We start from the raw sequence: 19,640 nt of genomic DNA, 5'->3' as shown, positions 1-19,640 counted from the left end.
TAATACTTTTGAAAAAGATACATACAAAGTGCTATGTAGAAACAGAAATGAGGAACAATTATTTCAGACACTATGTGACATGAAAGGCTACCCAAAAGAAGGTGACATTTGAACTGGACCTTAATAAGAATTTTCTAAAAGTTAAGGAGATAAAGAATTGGGAAATAGTACGAATCAAGGTAATGGAAGTATAAAACATAACAAAAATGTAGGTATTTCTCACTGCTCTCAAGTATGCTTAGTGTCCAATTACATTATATCTTATTATAGCAGAGTACATGTTATTCCAGAAGAAGCAATCTCATTCAGATAGTAAAAATTCAGAAATGGTACAGAGAACCCTGAAACAGTTATTTCCTTGAGTGCTACTATATTAAGAAATCTAATTTTTCTAATAGTACTAACAAAATTATACTAAAAATTACCTCTTTTATGTAGGATTTGAAATACATACATATATTTATATATTTTTTAAAGAAATTTTTACTGATTTTAGAAAGACAGAGGAAGGGAGAAGAATGCGGAGATAGAAACATCAATGAGAGAGAAACATCGATCAGCTGCCTCCTGCATGCCCCCTACGGGGATCAAGTCCCAAATCCCCGGGTATGTGCCCTGACTGGGAACTGAGCCTATGACCTCTTGGTTCATGGGTGGACACTCAATCACTGAGCACACTGGCTGGGCAGAAATATACTTTTTAAAAAACAAATCATTAGGTACCTATGACTAAGGAAACTAAAAATTAAATGATGACTAGCCAAAATATATTCAGTTTTAGTTAAATCCAAGATACTAAAAGATATCCTATACAATAAAGCGGTGATATGCAAATTGACCATCACTCCAACACACAAGATGGCCGCCCCCATGTGGTCAAAGATGGCCACCACAAGATGGCCCGCAGGGGAGGGTGTGGGCGATCAGACAGCAGGGGAGGGCAGTTGGGAGGGGCCAGGCCTGCAAGGGAAGGCAGTTGGGGGCAACTAGGCCTGCAGGGGAGGACAGTTGGGGGCAAACCCAGGCCTGCAGGGGAGGGCAGTTGGGGGCGACCAGGCCAGCGAGAGGGCAGTTAGGGGCAACCAGGCCGACAAGGGAGGGTAATTAAGGGTGACCAGGCCGGCAGGGGAGAGCAATTAGGGGCAATCAGGTCGGCAGAGGAGTGGTTAGGGGGTGATCAGGCCGCAGGCAGAAGCGGTTAGGGGCAATCAGTCAGGCAGGCAGGCGAGCGGTTGGGAGCAAGCAGTCCTGGATTGTGAGAGGGATGTCCCAGACTGGAGAGGGTGCAGGTGAGCTGAGGGACAGACAGACAGACAGACACACACACACACACACACACACACACACACACGAATTTGAATTTCGTGCACCAGGCCTGTAGTGGTAAATAAAAGATTAAGAAAAATAAAACTGTTATTCCAAACTAATGAGTTTCTTTCAACCTAAATGCTGCTGCTATAAAAGCAGCAGTAACTATCAGAAAGAAAATCTTTTCTAGCTCCACTTATTCAAACTAAATTGAAATCCTTCTTATAGGGATTGACTTACAAATTAAACCTGTTTAACTATATCGATTATTGGAGAAAGGGAGGATAGTGCATGTGCCAAAATTAACCAGTTATGTGCCACTGAACAAATCTTTAAACTTCTTTGAATATAATTTCCTTTTAAGGTACAATCCAATTCAATAATTTGATAATCAGATAGCCAGATTATCCCAGACTGTTGTAATGACTGTGTTAATAAAAGGGGAAAAAGGTAAAGTGGTGAAAAGAAGATGAAAAGTAGTAGTTCAGGAATGGAAATTATATACAAAGAAAACCAAGACTGATCAGGGGCTGGGGACTGAGCCTTAGAAAGGGGTATTCTGTAAAATGAGAAGGGGGAAAAATAAGAAAGAAAATGAAGAAAGGGCTGAGGTGATAGGTAGGTAAGAATACCTGAAAGAGGCAAATGAAAAAGAACAAGGGATAAATAAATAAAAAGCATAACAGAGTAAGTGAATGAAGTAGGTAGAACAATTAAGAGTCAAGGAATGAGCCCTGGTCAGGTGGCTCAACTGGTTTGGGCAATATCCTGTACACCAAAAGGTGGTGGACTCAATTCCAAATCAGGGCACATGCCTAGGTTACAGGTTTGATCCCAGGTCAAGGTGTGTCCAGGCAGCAACCAAAAGATGTTTTCTCTCTCACATCAATGATTCTCTTTTTCTTTCTTTCTCTCTTTCTCTCTTTTTCTCTCTTTCTCTCTCTCTCTCTTTCTCTCCCTCCCTCCCTCCCTCCCTCTCTCCCACTCTTCCTCCTCTCTTTAAAAATCAATAAACATATCCTTAGGTGATGATTTAAAGAAAAAAAAAAGTCAATGAATGACAGGTTGAAAAAAAGAGAAAATGTATGGATAAGACTAAACAGCAATAAAAAATGTAATGTTAGCCCTAGCTGGTTTGGCTCAGTGGATAGAGCGTCAGCCTGTGGACTGAAGGGTCCCAGGTTCTATTCCAGACAAGGGCACTTGCCCGGGTTGTGGGCTCGATCCCCAGTAGGGGGCATGCAGGAGGCAGCCAATCAATGATTCTCTTTCATCATTAATGTTTCTATCTCTCTCTCCCTCTCCCTCTCTGAATCAATAAAAATATATATATAAAAAATGCAATCTTAAAGAATAATTACATCACATAAGATCAAGATAGATATGACATGTAGGTAAAGATGACCTATCACCAGATAACACTAGGCAAACACCACAAACTAAATGAATATAATAAATTTAGATGAAAATCATAACATACAAGGTGGGGCAAAGGTAGGTTTACAGTCGTGATGAGAAGCACAGTTTATTCTTGTATAATTATTTCTTAATTATTGTATTATTATCCAAAAGAACAACTGTAAACCTACTTTTCACCTACCTTGTATGTAGACAAGAATTAGAAAGCACAGAAAGAGGGTATACATTTTAAAATTTATCTGAGCCCAGATGGTTTGGCTCAGTGGTTGAGTGTCGACCTACAAACCAGGAGGTCATGGTTCGATTCACGGTCAGGGCATATGCCTGGGTCGCAGGCTCCATCCCCAGTTGGGAATCGTGCAGGAGGCAGCCAAACAACGATTCTCTCTCATCATTGATGTTTCTAAATCTCTATCCCTCTCTCTTCCTCTCTAAAATCAATAAAAAAAATATTTAAAACTTATTTGAGTTTTCTATGGTCATTTTGAAACCCACTCATTCTTTTAAAGAAGTATCTATGATTATTATGAAAAGAGAAATATTGTTGAAATTTTAAAAGGGGCTGATCCCCAAAGTAAGAATCAAGAAAGAAACATAATAGAAAGTTATGTGAAATTATTTCATTGCAAAATAAGAAACTACAAAAATTATAACATTAAGTTGATTTAATCTTTGAATCTGATGATTAATATACCAGAATATAGACATTAGCCATGTGGTATATTAAGTACTCATTTCTAAAAGCACGTTTTACAATTCAAACAGTATAAAGAAAGAAATCTATCTTTGCCAATTAAACTTTAAACATAAAGAGATGTGCTTATGACTAACTTCCAGAAAAATATCTAACCATATTCAAACTTCTTTTTTTTTTTTGTCTATATGCCTTTTTCCAACTGAACCACAAGAGGGAGTATCTTTTTCCACAGAGAGAGCTGCATCCACATGAGGAACTTTAACACAAATATCTAAACTACGAAAGCATGGTTTGCATAGGTTAATAATAGAAGCCAACGTGATTCTATTATTAGAACAAGGCATCATTCATCTTTTTCTGACATATTTAAAATTTCTATCAATCGCCTTACAAAATTAGTACATATTATTCAAATATATCAGGATGTCCTTATAAGGTCTAAGGGCACACACACTTTTTTGTTGTTAAACACTGAAATGGGACCTCTGAAGTAATTCAGATATTGAATATATATATATATATACATATACATATATATGTGCATGTATATATATTTGAATCCATGTAAAGAAGAAAGTATTAAATGAATTCTAATTATATAGTAGGAAATATAACTTCAAATATTTGTTGGATTTAAGTATCTATTACCTACAGTTGCAACCAAAATATTTTGGCCATATAATACCCCTAAAATGGTATAGTTTCTGCTTCATAAAGTATCTCAACTAACAAGGATGAAAAGATTGGTTTCAAAAACATCTCTAATATAGAAAAGGTGCATTATTTAAAGTTTTACTTTGACCATGAATTTAAAGTTAAAAAGAAAGCTGAGCACCTGCCATCCAGAAAAAAGAAAAATAACAACTTATCTGTTGGTACTAAATAATGTGATATTTCTCAAAAACCATGAAAATGTAGAAAATTAAACAATACACGGATAAGAACAAAGTATCTTAAAAGAAAGAAAACAAAGAAGATAATTTAGAATTCTGCTATACTTAGAGCAACTTGAACAAGTTTTCTTGGTGGGAGGAGGTGGTGGGCGGGCAGGTGGAACTGTATATCCAGTGAGGCACAGTGTAGAGCAGAAAAGCTGCGTAGACCCTTTCCTCTGATAAGCAGTTTGCCCCTTCTGTAGAACTTTTTTACAACCAGAACAGGAAACTCGAATAGCTGTGGCTGGAACTGAAGGTAGCATTTTATTCATGCCAGATGACGCCAGAGGAGGCTGGAAGCCAGTAGTCAACTGTGGAGCTTTAAAAAAAAAATTTTTTTGAAAGAAAATGTTTTACTTTGACCATGAATTTTAAGTATGAATCTTCCTTTCTCTTCTAGAATTGGTCTTGAAACTCAATACTAATTATGCAATACGCAGTTCAAGCCATTCTAACTGGGCAGAGAGAACTGCTTAGTTTACTAATACAGGTAGATACTTCTCACTCATATTGGTCAGAATAAATAAATATAATCATTCAGTTCTGTATCTTACCAAGAGGACTGCCACTGACTGAAAACACAGCACTAATTTTCAGTTCCCCCTCTTGAGTTTTTTGCTGTTGGCCATGATTAAACTCCTTTAAAAACAAAACAAAATGAAATGAATACATAGAGGAAAGAATAAATACAATGTATCTAAACAAATCCAAACATTGAAGACATTTCACAATAGCTATATAGGGGTGGAAAATGTTTATTTACTACATTAATAAAAAAAAACAAAAAACACAGCAGCAACATATATTTACAATAAGGGAGTAAATTTGTATATGCTGAGAGAATAAAAGGCCAAATATGAAAGCAGTTACCTAATTAGCTTATAGTATGTACTACCAGATAATTACAAATCATTTTTTAAAATTTTAATATTATAGTATTTTAAGTTGCTGTTTACCTATTATAAAAGTAATACACACCCACTATACAAAATTTAGACAAATAGGAATAAGAAAAACATTCTAATCATATTTCTATCACCTCAAAACAATCACTGTTATCCTTTAGGTATATTTTTTTCTAGTCTTCTTTCCCCTCCTGCATTCAGAGGTTTTATTTCTTTGCGATTATATTAAATACACCATTCTCATAAAATGATTTTTTTGACCACTTGAATCAACTGAACATTTGCATATTAAATATTACTCCACGTCTAAGTGGTTAAGCATCAGTGTTTTTTAATTTGGAGTCCAAGAGTCCTTGAGGTCTATAGATATAATCTGGGGAGTCTGAGAATTCTAAAATAATTTTTTAAAACTGTTTTTATTTCAATGACATTTTTAGTGAATGTAAACATATTTAAAGTCATAAATAACCACATATAACTGAGTTATACTACCAGTTTTCATTGCTATTGTTTACTTTTACAATTATATTATTGCATTGCGAAACTGCAAAGTGGTAGATTAATTCATTGTTTATCACACTGGACTTGCAAAAATCCTGCAAGACTTCTTATTCTTGGAATTCTCAGGTAACTCCAACAATACTCCCTTTCTTTGTGGTGAGGGGTATCTGTATATTACTCCTCAAGTTTGAGAAATACTGATATATTTTAACAGATGTAACAGATTATACAGGAAAGAGATTGGGTTGAAGTGAGAGAGGCACTTGCCTCGGGCATAAAATTAAAGCACCAAAAATATCAGTAATCAAGATAAAAAATTATGTTAATGCAATATTTTTTAAAATAAAAAATGCAAAATCCATGATGAATATAGTATCAAAACTTGAAATAAATAAGGACAGGATCAGTATTACTGATTTTTCCTTTGGACTGAGGCTCCGTTTTCATGGCCCAGCATGACATAGAGTTACATAACCCCAACCAAGTGTCATTCCATTTTTCACACAATCCATGAAGAACATCTTTGTGAATACTCAAATTCTCATTTTTAGGATTAACTCCTAAAAGAAATGATCCTTATAGTGGAATTACTAAGTAAACAAATACATAGTAAAAGTTCCTGATATGCAATGACATTGTTTAAAAAACAAACAAGTATCACTTAATTATATTTGTTCTAGTAATTTGTGAAAAAAGCCATTTAAGTCTTTTCCCGCCGAAACCGGTTTGGCTCAGTGGATTGAGCGTTGGCCTGCGGACTGAAAGGTCCCGGGTTCGATTCCGGTCAAGGGCATGTACCTTGGTTGTGGGCACATTCCCAGTGGGAGATGTGCAGGAGGCAGATGATCGATGTTTCTCTCTCATCGATGTTTCTAACTCTCTCTCTCTCTCCCTTCCTCTTTGTAAAAAAATCAATAAAATATATATTTAAAAAAAAAAAGTCTTTTCCCCATTGGTGTTTCAATTTGCAATTCTTTTCTAATATCTATTTATAAAAAAGTATACTGTAATAGTATTAGCCCTCTGTAACATCTGGTATCAACATTTTCTCATTATGTACTTTGAGATAAAATTTTATGTACTGAAGTTTCCATTTTTATGCCAAAATGCTGACACTTTTTACCTTTGTGATTCCTTCTATTTCTTACAAAGTTCTACTTCTGCAACAAACTCTAAGAATGTGGTTTCATTGTCTATAATACAGTTCTTTAATCCAGATGTCCACAAACTTTATCTGCAAAGGGTCAGATATTAAGTATTTTTAACTTTGCAAGCCATACTATCAGAACCACTCAACTTTGCCATAGTACAGCAAAAGCATCTAGAAATCATATGAAAATAAATGAATGTGGCAATACTCCAATAAAACTTCATTTACAAAAAAATGTGTGAAAGAAAAAAAAAAGCAAAACAAGACAGAAACACAGAGGATAAGCTGGGTTTAGCCCATTACTGATATTTTACCAGCCCCTACTTTAAATCCACCTGGTATTTATTTATTTTTATGTATAACTAGAGGCCCGATGCACGAAAATTGTGCAAGAGTAGGCCTTCCTTCCCCTGGCTGTTGGCACTGGCTTCCTTCTGGCACCCGGGACCCAGGCTTCCCTCCGAGCCCCGGCTTTGTCCGGAAGGACGTCTGGTCTAATTGGCATATATGCTCTTATTATTATAGATAGGCATTATTCTTTTTCTTTCTCTGGATAGCTGGTGAATTCCTTCCATTCATCATTCATATATCTAATTCCTTTAAATATAATATCTTTTTTGTGGCAATCCATTCTGTATCATTATTAGCCTCACTAACCTTATAAAATCACACTATTCTAATGAAAATAATTGTGGAATGTTTAACCAATTATTAGAGTTTGTCACTATCTATCTATCTTTAGAACATATATGTAACGTGGTGTGTGCATGCCTGTTTACTCCTTCAAAACATCAGAACCTATTGATATTTTCACCAGAATTATATCAAACCTATACCTTAATTAGAAATAACTGATATCTTACTTTAAAAAAAAAAAAGTCTCACCATTTATTCAAGTTTCATCTAACAGAGTATATTTTAGTTGCTTTGCTATAGAAAATAGTGTATCTTCTTATCATATTATCTAACTGAGGAAATTATGATTTATAGAATATTGCTATCGTTTATTTAACTAATATTCAACTAGCTAGTCCAAGGGTGGGCAAACTTTTTGACTCGAGGGCCACAATGGGTTCTTAAACTGGACCGGAGGGCCGGAACAAAAGCATGGATGGAGTGTTTGTGTGAACTAATATAAATTCAAAGTAAACATCATTAAATAAAAGGGTACCTTTTTTTTTTTTTTTTTTAGTTTTATTCATTTCAAACGGGCTGGATCCGGCCCGCGGGCCGTAGTTTGCCCACGGCTGAGCTAGTCCATTAAACTTTCATGAGTTCTACTAATTTTCTAATAAGGATCCTTACCAGCAAATGATGATAATTCTGTCTCCCCCTTTCCATTATTTCTAATTTCTTTAACATACTATATTGGGGCGAAATCCAACAAGAGTTAAATAACAATGATGAATCAGTAATTTGTGTTCTTTTAGTAATTAACAAGTTTCCATCACTGTAGTTTTAAATTCAATGACTGTTATTGATCTGAAGAAGGTATTTCCTTACCATGATCAAGAGAGTATTACAAGAAATGCATAGTGAATTACATGAGATGTCTTCTGGCATCTATATATCTCTATCTATATAGTCTTACTTGACCTGTTGGTAAAGTTATATATTAAAAGATTTTCTAACATTGACCAATCTTGACATTCCAATGTTATATACCACAATGTAAATTTTAAGTAAAAACAACTTTTTTTATCTCAGAAAACTCCAGATAAAAATCAATATTTATTGGCATATTTTAATGGTCTCCCATCAGCTGTCAGTAACAATTATTCCAAATTTCTGATACATTCTGTAAGCCTCAAATATGCATTACTCATGTAATACAATAAAATAAGTATATATCTTAAGTACTCTGTTTCTTCACCTCACAATGCCTTCAAGGCAGGATCATGTTATTTTAAGATTCCCCCAATAATAACTAAATTTACAAATTTAATAACAAACCAATGACTAATAACTTCAGAAGTGAAAATCTGATGACCCAAAAGCTTTCAGAGCAGAAAAACAGGTTCAAAACAAAACACAAAAAAAGATCCTTTACCAATACCTTTAACTTCCCTTTGTTTACCAAAAAGGAAGATACATATCACTATCCCAAGAAAGTATTTTAGAAATGAAGAACCCACTTCCTCCTATAGCAAGTTAACTTGATATGACTAAAAAAAGGCCCCAACATTTAATTACTGAATTCTGACTTCCAAGACTATGTGACTCACTATTGTGACAAATAATTTGCCTTCTCATTCTAATTCATTTATTTCAATGAAAGATTATAGATTAGCTCTCCTTTTATTATGTGCAAAAAGAAAAGGTAAAAAATTGATTTTAATGTAACATTTACCGATTTTCCAACTTTTAGAACTTATAAAAAAAATGGAGTTCTCTGGCTCTTTAAAGTTTCTATTTTAAAACCTTCTGTAGGCTTTCTTTTTTAATTAAACAACTTTTATTTACCAAAAGATTGGCAGACTAATAAAAGTAAGAACTTGATTCTGGTGCTAGATTGGCTCCTTGTATAATTAACTTATCCTCTAGAACCTGTTTCCTCATTTACAAATAGAGTTAGTATCATCTACTCTGGCCGTATGAAATAAGAAGATGAAACAACACAGCACACATAAAAATATCTTGTAACTGTAAAAACACCACAGAAAATACTATAGTGACATGCAATGGGATTTGAATTAAGAAATGTGACATGCAATGGGATTTGAATGGAAATGAAACTGGGAGGCCAAATGATGTTATACCAGTAACAGAAACAGAATAACTGACAAATCCAGAAAATTGTAACAGAAAAAATAATCAAGAGCAAATAAGTAGAAGCAGTGAAATTTATAAGAACACATTTTAGCACTTTAGTGATTTATATGGGAAAGAAGTTAAAACCAAATGAATCATACAAGAAAAATTATAGAGTGAGCTGAAAGCAAAACTACAAGTTAAGCCAAGAGAAAAGCCAAGGGAGGTTTTGACAAGGTGCCATGAGCTAAAGCTATGATCTTATTAAATCATGAGAAAAGCTACTACTAGTAATTAATGGTCAAAAATAAAACCTACCAGCATTTTATGAACCTCAGGTTAATAGTTATAATAATACATTGGAACTCCCTTTTCCAGTCTATGGGAAATGAGTAAGAGTGATAAAGCTGATCCCACTTCTAGTAGTATAGTCTAAGAAGCCTGAAACACCAATCAAAGAATATATGCACCCTGCATCCCTATGTTCATCACAGCCTTATTTGCAATAGCTAAGATCTGGAAACAGCCCAAGGGCCCATCAATAGATTGATGGGTTTAAAAACTGTGGTACATTTACACAAGGGAATACTATGCAGCTATATAAAAAGGATCTCTTACCCTTTGAGACAGGATGGAGGGACCTGGAGAGTATTATGCTAAGCGAAATAAGCCAGTCAGAAAAAGACAAGTATAACATGATCTCACTTATATGTGGAATCTAATGAAAATAAACTGATGAACAAAATAGATCCAGAGACATTGAAATATGCAACAGACTGATGTATTTCAGAAGGGGGAGGGAGTGTTAATAAAAGAACTTATATGCATATATGTATAGCCCAAGGACAAATAATAGTGCAGGAAAGGCCTGGGGAGGGAGCAGAAGCGGGGTAGAGGGGGTCAACAGAAGAAAAAAGGGGATATCTGTAATACTTTCAACAATAAAGTGGGGTTTTTTTAAGTGATAAAGCATTAGCAGTAGTGAACAGCAAGAAATACAGGTTTCTAATGGTCGCGGGGAAGAAAGACCTGAAAGAACAGAACAATGAAGAAGGGAGAGGAGGGAGGAAAACAGAGGTGAGGGAACAGAGGGAAAGTAGAAGGAAAGAAAAGGGGAGGAAAAAGAAAAGGAAGAACCAGTTTAACATGAGGTCCCCTGAGGGATTTCTGGAAGAATTATCAAAGATCTGCTCCTACAGGATTGGTACAACTTCTTAGAGAAAAGTAGCTTTACCCACTCACATATTGGGATACCTTATTGAAGGGTCAGGGCAAAGAATGCTTCAGGACCTTATGCCTAGGACCTACACACATCCCTGCTTGGTTCTCAAGAGTCCAATCAAACAGGTGGTGAGCCTTTGAGGAAGTTCTTCCCCGTAATCATGATGAAACTTCACATTCAGCATTTTATAACACATCTTTACAATCTGAATAGAATATAAAAATGTAGATGTTTCTTTGTCTTATGGAATTCTCCAGCCACTAGGACCTCTGACTATTTTCAGAACAGTAGTACCAATAACTCCTCCTCCTCAATGTATTTGTTTTTTGCTGTAATTGACTTTTCGTCCAAGAAAAGTGTCACTGGATCATGTACAGTAAGAATGGGATGCCTTTGGTAACCCACCATATCATGATTTCTTATGGATTTCCCATATCCACACTGGGATGTGTAAAGAGATAAGAGACGGGCCCTATATACATACATGGTGTAGTTTTCTGAGGCATACACTGACACATAAATTTTCCCTAGATGTCAAGACATTTCTTTATCCCTAATTCAGATATCCATGATCTCCATTTTGCCTGCTTTTATTAAATATGCTTTCACAATCTACCTTCTATTCAAATATTTTCATGTTCCTTCTCTACCATCTTCTTTGTAGCCATTACACTCATACCCATCCAACTCCTACAGCTTTATCATCACTATATAGCTACCTTCCACTACACACCATGAAATTCTAGCTTAACTGAGCAACAATCTGACCGTACCGATCACCTATTATCTATAGATTATCTATTCTTCTATCTCCTTACTCTAAAACAGTGGTTCTCAATAATAGACAATTTTGTCCCCCAGAAGACATTTGGTAACATCTGAAAACACTTGGGCAGGGGGCAGCATTGTTATAGCCATCTAGTAGGCCAAAAATACTGCTGAATATCCTACAATGCACAGGACAGCCCCTCACAACAAAGAATTATCTGGCCCAAAATGTCACAGTGCTGAGGTTGAGAAACCCTGCTCAAAGACATCTGAATGAAAAAATCTCTTACACAGAAGTCTCACATTCTCAAACCCCCTAGTATAACAGGAAGATTTGGAAAAGCAAGCTTTCCTCCAGATTAACTGTCATTTCAGAGAAAGAGCTAATTCATACTATCTTTGTTTTCTCAGCCTCTGAATTAATGTGATCTGTATAAACCATAGACAACCCTCAAATAATTGCTACTATTGTGTATTCATCCCTTGTTCTCCTTCCCATATTCCAGTATGATTACGGTGCCTGGTATAACTTCTTTCTTTCATCCTAACCACTGCAATGTCATTAACTGCATGAATAACTTCGCTGGCTTATAGGATAGCTCTTATGACTTTTACCTCCAGAGATAAACTGAAATAGCAGAGCTCTATCCCTACCTTTATTATTCACAGTTCTCAAATTTAGTATCCCCTATTACCCTTCTTTACCTTCTATCCACTGATCCAATGACCTGGTTCTTCAATCAATTAATCCTTCCAAAGATAGCCTGTCTATTACTCCCTCCTGAAAAACATTTAAATCTATACATAGCCTGTACTCCACTAGCAGTAACTGCAAAGATTTATTCATATAAGCTCAATCAAACCATAAACTAATAAATCACCATAAACCTTCAGCCCTATCTTCTGTATCAATCTCTAATCCTTGAAGACTCACACTTTCCCTAATTCTGCACTAAACTGTAAAAATCAGAGTACAATGGTATTTAGGAACAAACGGGATTAAAAAGCCTAATTACTAGTCAGGAAACATTTCATATAACTCCTGTTGGTTACTTAGCATTATTCTCACAAGATAATTCAAATTGTCTCAACTTTCATTAAGAGTCTCCTCTCACCCTGTCAACAAACTACTTCACTTTTTAATCAAGAACATCTGCTCTCAAATGAATAATTCATGTGCAAAACAAAAAGAAGGGGGAAAAAAAAGGTGAAATGTTTACTTGAGCATTGTCAGGTTCGTCTTTAATTTTGTCTAGTAGTCCCTGCTGTGGTGCCATTGCTTTGTCATACTCATCATCCAAAGGTTCTTCTTTAATTCTAATATTTGATGCAAAGGAATTCCCCAGTTCTGAACCAATGGGTTCTTTATTGGCAAATGGATAGCTGGAATCCTAAAACACAATATAAAGGATTAATAAATATTCAGGTTTTAGATTTATTCCTCTTCAGGTTCAACACCCAAAGAAAAACTTATCGGAAATGAAGAACTCTATGGACATTCATTAGAATCCCTACACCTAAAAGTAAATGTCTAAATATCAAGTACAAATAATCTAAGAGCTGAGACTTTATTTCCAAAGATATCCTTTCCAAAATAATAAAGCAAATAAAATAAAATAAAATAAAATAATAAAATAAAATAAAAATCAGCGCTCTACCTACTACATATAGTTACAGTTTAGAAAGTAACATAAAGAAAACTTTGACACTTGCCACAGTTACAGCATTCTACATACACACTGAAAACTTACCCTAAAGTTTGTTTCTGGGGTTTGTGGTAAATGAGTATGTAATGTTTCTTCAACTTGATTAGCTATTGAAAGAAAAACAAAACAAAAACAAACACATGTATATGAATAACAAATCTTACATAAAAAGTAACCTAAAAAGCTATCATTTGATAATCACCTCTCGTTTCCAACTAAGATGCTCATTAGCATGAGATGGGTCCCCCAAGAACACCCAAAAGGTAGTTTCATTCACAGTAAACAATCTCACACCATCTAACTTTTAGCCTCATCTCACACTTTTCCTTCTCAAATCGAAATAGTGGTTACTTTATTCACTATGCTCTGTAAATTACTTGTTATTCCCCATTTCTGCTTATATCATTCCAAGTCCCCTTTATCTATCCTAATCTTTATACAGTCTTCTAGACTCAGCTCAGGTCAAAATTCACCTCTCCTCTATAAAACCTTTTCTGGCCAATAAGTTAAAAATCATCTCTAGGAATATCCAAAACCCTGTTTCAATAATTTGAAAATCTTCATGTACTGCCTGCCTTATGACAAACTCTTCCACCACTGTCTTTAACAATAAATTAAATCTATGCTACTCAACTGGTCACTGACACTTCTAATACTTGTATTGTCCCTTCTACTACCAGACATTATGTTACTTGAGGATAAGTAGCCTCATAATGTTCAATATCACTACAGGGGATACTGAAAATGTATACTGATTTGTTCTTTCTACCGTATTTCTCCTATAATTGTCAGAAGAAATTTAAGGTTGATAAATTATACCTTTCTTTCCCTCAGATCTACTGAATATTTATTGAAACATTACTATTTTCACTATAACCAAGAATACAAAGATGAATAAGATACAATCTGACCCTCCATAAACACCTACACTAGTATGTAAGGCAAAAATAAATACAAAACTATAATCCTGTGTGAGAAGGACTAGAAATAATGAAGCATGAACAAAATGCTATGAAAATATAGATAAGAAAACAATTCATTCTTGATACAGGAAGGTTAGTGGTGACTGGAGAGTAGTAGAGGTTTATGAGGTAGGCATTGTGAATAAAAAGTACTTTTACAGACATATATACAAAGAGAGAAAATGGCATGCAGGCAAATAGAACAGTAATAGAAAAAGGATGCATGAGGAAAATATATGATGTACTCAAGAATGGAACTAGAGTTAAAGTATAGGATACACTGAGCAAAGAGGCTCAAGAAGAGCCTCAGGAAACTTCTAAAACATAAAATAGAAATGTTATCAAAAAGAAAAACCCTCCCTAATTTGGTGGGACAGCAGTTTGAATTAGTGCTTACAGCACAAAGAAGTTAAATCCAACTTCAGGTTCCAATGTTCAACCAAAGAAAATGAACAGGTGATTCGAGTATCTTGCCTTCTCATCAAAATATTGCAACCAGGGGAGGGAGAAATGAGGTTTAGAGCTATTTTTCAACCATTTATACCATTACCAAAAGTTACGGGGAGAAATTCAGTCACTCTGCAAAGAACAAGGATAAAAAAAAAAAAAAAAAATGACAAGCTTACAATGAATTTAACTGTTCATATACTTCACTTAGCATCAGAAGTAATAAAAGCTGTATTATTATAAGTATGTTGTTACTGATTGTGGCTTATGGCTCTATTCCAACAATTATTACCTGCTTTATCAAAAAAACTGCTTTTCAACCTTGAATCCACCTCTTTATGGGATTTGTCCAACTGTTTTTCATGTTCATAAGTTAGGTCTCTATTTTTCTCCTTTCCAGAAAATGTGTCTTTGCTGTTTTCTCTTACTAGACTAAAATCTTTCCGTATTGATTTAAAGACAGAAACCTGATCAAACTGTTTAGGAAAGTCTTTTTTAAATTTATTTTGAATCTGTATTTCATTTTCATGGTCTGATTCATGCTGTGTGACTCTTCTCTCTACTTCCAAGCTATCATCAGTATGAACTGAAGAAACAAGATTGTCTTTTGAACTAAAATCCTGTTCATCCTCATTGTCACTACCAACGACTGGAATTCCTGCAAGATCCCCAGAGTTCAAAAAATAATCATCTTCATCCAGCAATGAATTTTCAGATCCTGTTTGATTCGGCATTCCATAAGGCATGCTGTCAAGGGTAGGAGTTAAGTTGTGGTCTATATCTTCAGACATTTCTGTATCCATGATACCACCACCTTAAAAAGTAAAATACTGTTTAGACAAACGATAATGCTAAAGTTGACCACATTTATAAGGTCTGCCTGGTATTTAATCAAATATTTTTTCTTTCCAAACAAAATATAGGTAATATCACAGTATTCCATTAACACTTTAAGACAGGAGTGACAGATAAGACTATCCCTGTTTGACAGATAAGGAAACAGGACCCTAATCTTGAAAAACTATTTTTAGTTAGGAAGAAAGGCAATGTGAGTTAGATAAATGTACCAACTTCAGAATCAGACATACCTGTGTTGGAATCATAGCATGATCACAGAAAATCTATATTATCTTGAAAAGTAAACTTTCAGGTTTATCTATCTATAAAGAGATGTAATACTGATGTTGGAAATTAATTTATGGTGGGGATTAATGGTAGTGTGTATAAAGGACCTACTAACAGAGTATAAAAGTGATAATTATAATTAGTATAGTGATTATTCTGGGGACCTGATATTAGAACCCAGGTCTCTGGTCTCAGAGTCCCAATTTCTCTGCACTAATTCTAATAAACACAGCAGTTAATGTTTATAATAATAAAAATGAAATGTATCCAAGCTAAAATAAATTTTAAAAGTGTTTACTGTTTTAAACTATATGCTCAAGTCTCTCTTATTCCAAAATAAAACAACAACAAAAATTTCCAGCTTTGTATTTCTTCTACTTCATTCACCGTTATTTCACAGTCAAACTTGTAGGAAAAAGTCTACAGTGGTTTATTCCTACTTCACCTTAATCCTTTAGATGAAAGCAATCTGGTTCCCAATTTTGCATTGGAAATGCTCTCATTAAGATCATCAATGATCTCCTAATGGTCAAATCCATTAGGATTTATGTGGCGTACCCCTTATGTGGCATATCCCTCCTGGATAAAATTCCTTTGGTTTTTCTGACTCTATATTTCTTCCTCCCTTTTAAACTGGTCTATACACCTCTTCCTCTATGCACTCAATATCAGCTTTCCTCCAAGATTCCAGTTCTCTTCTCATTTTATACTCTTGGACTACTTTTTATACCACCATAGCCTTGGCTTTGCAGTAGACTTCCTAAGCACTTCAGCTTAGACCCAAGAGTCAGATATTTATATTATTCTAGCTTCTCTAAGGACTCCAATTTAGTACCTCTAAAACCAAACTCATCCTGCTCCCATTCCAAGCATATTCTTCTAGTATTTCTTTCACTTGATTAATAGTATCACCAAACCAGCCATCTGCTCAAGATAGAAAAGAAAGAGATACTCCAATTCCCCTTCCCCTGGACTAATTCTCCAAATCCATTTCCTCCACTTGGCACCATTCCAACATCCTATATCTCTTCCTGTTGACAGTGTACTAACTCAATCCACATAGGTATCTAAGAAGCAACCATATTCTTACAAATCCTAACCCCGAAACACATTTAATTGGTCCATGAGCAGCCAAGTTAGAAATGACAAAAACATATAGTGAAGCAAACATTAAAAATAGAGATACCAACAACAGCCTTGCTTTTATTTGAAGACCAGATGAAACCTTCAGTGTGGTTGGTTCTTCAAATCATTCCCTGGGTATGATCCAGAATAAATTCCTCTTTATAATCAAGTCCTAACTGATACAGAGTCCAAATGAAAGTTTTCTTCAAGTTGCCCTCCTCCATAAAGACTACAGAATTCTCTTTTTAAACCATAAATCATTCCATATTATACTTTCTCCTGAAATCATTTAATAGCAACCCACGGCCTAAAGTTCTCATTCATTCAGCACATACAGGGAGGAGCAAAAGTATGTTTACAGTTGTTCATACAGAAAATACAATAATTAATAACCAATACAAGAATAACCAACCATGTTTTGGTTACACACAACTATAAACCTACTTTTGCCCCAACCTGTATTTATTAGAAAACCACTATGTGATAAGGACTGTGATAACCCACCTCTTCACAAAACTAGAAAAACAGACAGAGGAAATAATTACCAATTTTACTTAACTAAGAAATAATAAATGCAAACAACAGATGCTAAAATCTTAGAAATGTGTATAATTTATTTTCACACAGTATGTCACAGAGAGAAGCAGGGGGGGATAACAGCATGCACAGTGTTACAGATATTCATGGTACTATTCTTTCCATGTTCTATTTATTTTTAAATTCTCATAATAATAGAAAGTTAGGGAGAAAATATAAATAAAAAGGCAAGATGTTAACATACATATATACTTACTAGAGGCCCCTAACTGCTCTCCCCTGCCAGCCTCATCGGCCCTAACCACCTCTGCCTCAGCCCTGCCACCATGGCTTTGTCCGGAAGGATGACCGGTCTCATTAGCATACTACCCTTTTATTAGTATAGATAGTGTGATAAATCTACCAGACTATAAGCAACTAAAGGTCAGGGTTAGAGCCTTCTCTATACAACAATTTATTCCTAATATCTGACTACACAGCATGTGCTCAGTAGCTGTTTAATGAATGGAAAGGATACGTATTTCATATGGTCAGCAATTTAAGTTCCATAGCAAATGAGAAAATACTAAAAAGTAATATTGCAATCAACTTTCAAATTTTCTACATTTAAATTCAAACTATGGTACTGGGAGAAAAGGGTAACCACCTGGAAAAAACTGAATCCCTAACTCATACCAAAATAATTGCCAGATTGTATTTAAAGTTTAGACATAAAACTTAAAAGAGTTGGGAAACCATGGAACAATTATTTTTAAGTCTTAAAGTGGAGAAAAGCCTTTATGATGACACAAAATCCAGAATAAATTTAATAAAATAATAACAGATCAAATGTGACCAGAGAAGAAAACACAAACTAAACCAAAAGATTAAGGATAAACTCATTAAAAAATTATTTCACTGCCCTTTATATGGAAAAAGGTCATTTCCCTACTGTACAAAGACTCTTACAGTTCAATAAAGATACAAGCAACCAAATACATAAAAGCAAAGGATTTGGGACAGCCGGTGTGGCTCAGTAGTTGAGCACTGACGTATGAACCAGGAGGTCAGGGTTTAATTTCCCAGTTAAGGCACACACCCAAGTTGCAGGTTCAATCCTCAGTAGAGGGTGTGGAGAGGCAGCTGATCAATGATTCTCATCATTAATGTTTCTATCTCTATCTCCCTCTGCCCTTTTTCTTTGAAATCAATAAAAAGGTATTTTTTTTAAAAGCAAAGGATTTAAACAAATATTTCACAGGAAACGAAACACTAAGGTTGAACTTTGCTCATAAGTGAAATGTAAATTAATGATGCAATGAGAGAGAGAAACCAAGATGGCGGCATAGGTAAACACCGGAAATTGCTGCCTCACACAACCACTTCAAAAATACAAGTAAAAGACAAAACGGAAGCCCTGGCCGGGTTGGCTCAGTGGATAGAGCATCGGCCTGCGGACTCAAGGGTCCCAGGTTCGATTCCGGTCAAGGGCATGTACCTTGGTTGCGGGCGCATCCCCAGTGGGGAGTGTGCAGGAAGCAGCTGATCGATGTTTCTCTCTCATCAATGTTTCTAACTCTCTATCCCTTTCCCTTCCTCTCTGTAAAAAATCAATAAAATATATTTAAAAAAAAAAAAAAAGACAAAACGGACATCATCCAGAACCACAGGAAGGCTGGCTGAGTGGAAATTCTACAACTAGAAGGAAAGAGAAAAGCACACTGAGACTCAGAGGAGGTGCGGAAGTAAAGTGCAGAGGTACGGAGGCTCGCATGCGGGAAGGGCCGGCAACAGAGGACGCCTGTGTCTTTTTCAATCGGGAGGGAGTCACAAGCTCCCGACTGCAGTTCCGGGTGAGTCTCTGGGGACCCAGACTCATACGGGGAGAAACTGGACTGTCTGTCATCGGGCAAAACTCGAGGGCGGCTTTCTCTCAGAGGTGCTTGCAGCGATTACCGCGGGACACTGAGACCCGGGGTCTGTTGGGCAGCACTGAGGATCAGCCATAGCTATTTGGTCCGCCCTGTTGATTCCCTGAGACCCCACCCCACCCAACTGTGCACAGAGGCTTTTGCATATGAATGGCCTGGCCCTTTGCAATCT

General features: G+C 35.6%; 1 protein-coding gene across 8 annotated transcripts in view; it reads right to left on the bottom strand.

Annotated features, from left to right (window-relative positions):
• The window catches only part of ZMYM4 (zinc finger, MYM-type 4), a 99,997-nt gene that overhangs the window by 44,717 nt on the left and 35,640 nt on the right, over window positions 1-19,640 (bottom strand). For 6 of the 8 annotated variants that reach the window (XM_014541516.1, XM_014541513.1, XM_005868563.2 and 3 more), the window contains 5 exons: window positions 15,064-15,585; window positions 13,408-13,469; window positions 12,877-13,047; window positions 4,914-4,998; window positions 4,423-4,678 (listed from right to left, as the gene is read on the bottom strand). In XM_014541516.1, coding sequence (XP_014397002.1) covers window positions 4,423-4,678; window positions 4,914-4,998; window positions 12,877-13,047; window positions 13,408-13,469; window positions 15,064-15,574 — 1,085 coding nt within the window. In that variant the 5' untranslated portion in view covers window positions 15,575-15,585. Of the gene's footprint in view, window positions 1-4,422; window positions 4,679-4,913; window positions 4,999-12,876; window positions 13,048-13,407; window positions 13,470-14,721; window positions 14,918-15,063; window positions 15,586-19,640 lie in introns of those variants that run through there. The other 2 variants (XM_014541517.1, XM_014541518.1) reach the window with 2 other exon arrangements.

This window comes from Myotis brandtii, unplaced genomic scaffold (assembly GCF_000412655.1).
Source record: "Myotis brandtii unplaced genomic scaffold, ASM41265v1 scaffold274, whole genome shotgun sequence".
Taxonomy (NCBI): Eukaryota; Metazoa; Chordata; class Mammalia; order Chiroptera; family Vespertilionidae; genus Myotis; species Myotis brandtii.
Note: the sequence above shows the minus strand (reverse complement) of the source record. Positions and strands in the feature narration are given on the sequence as shown.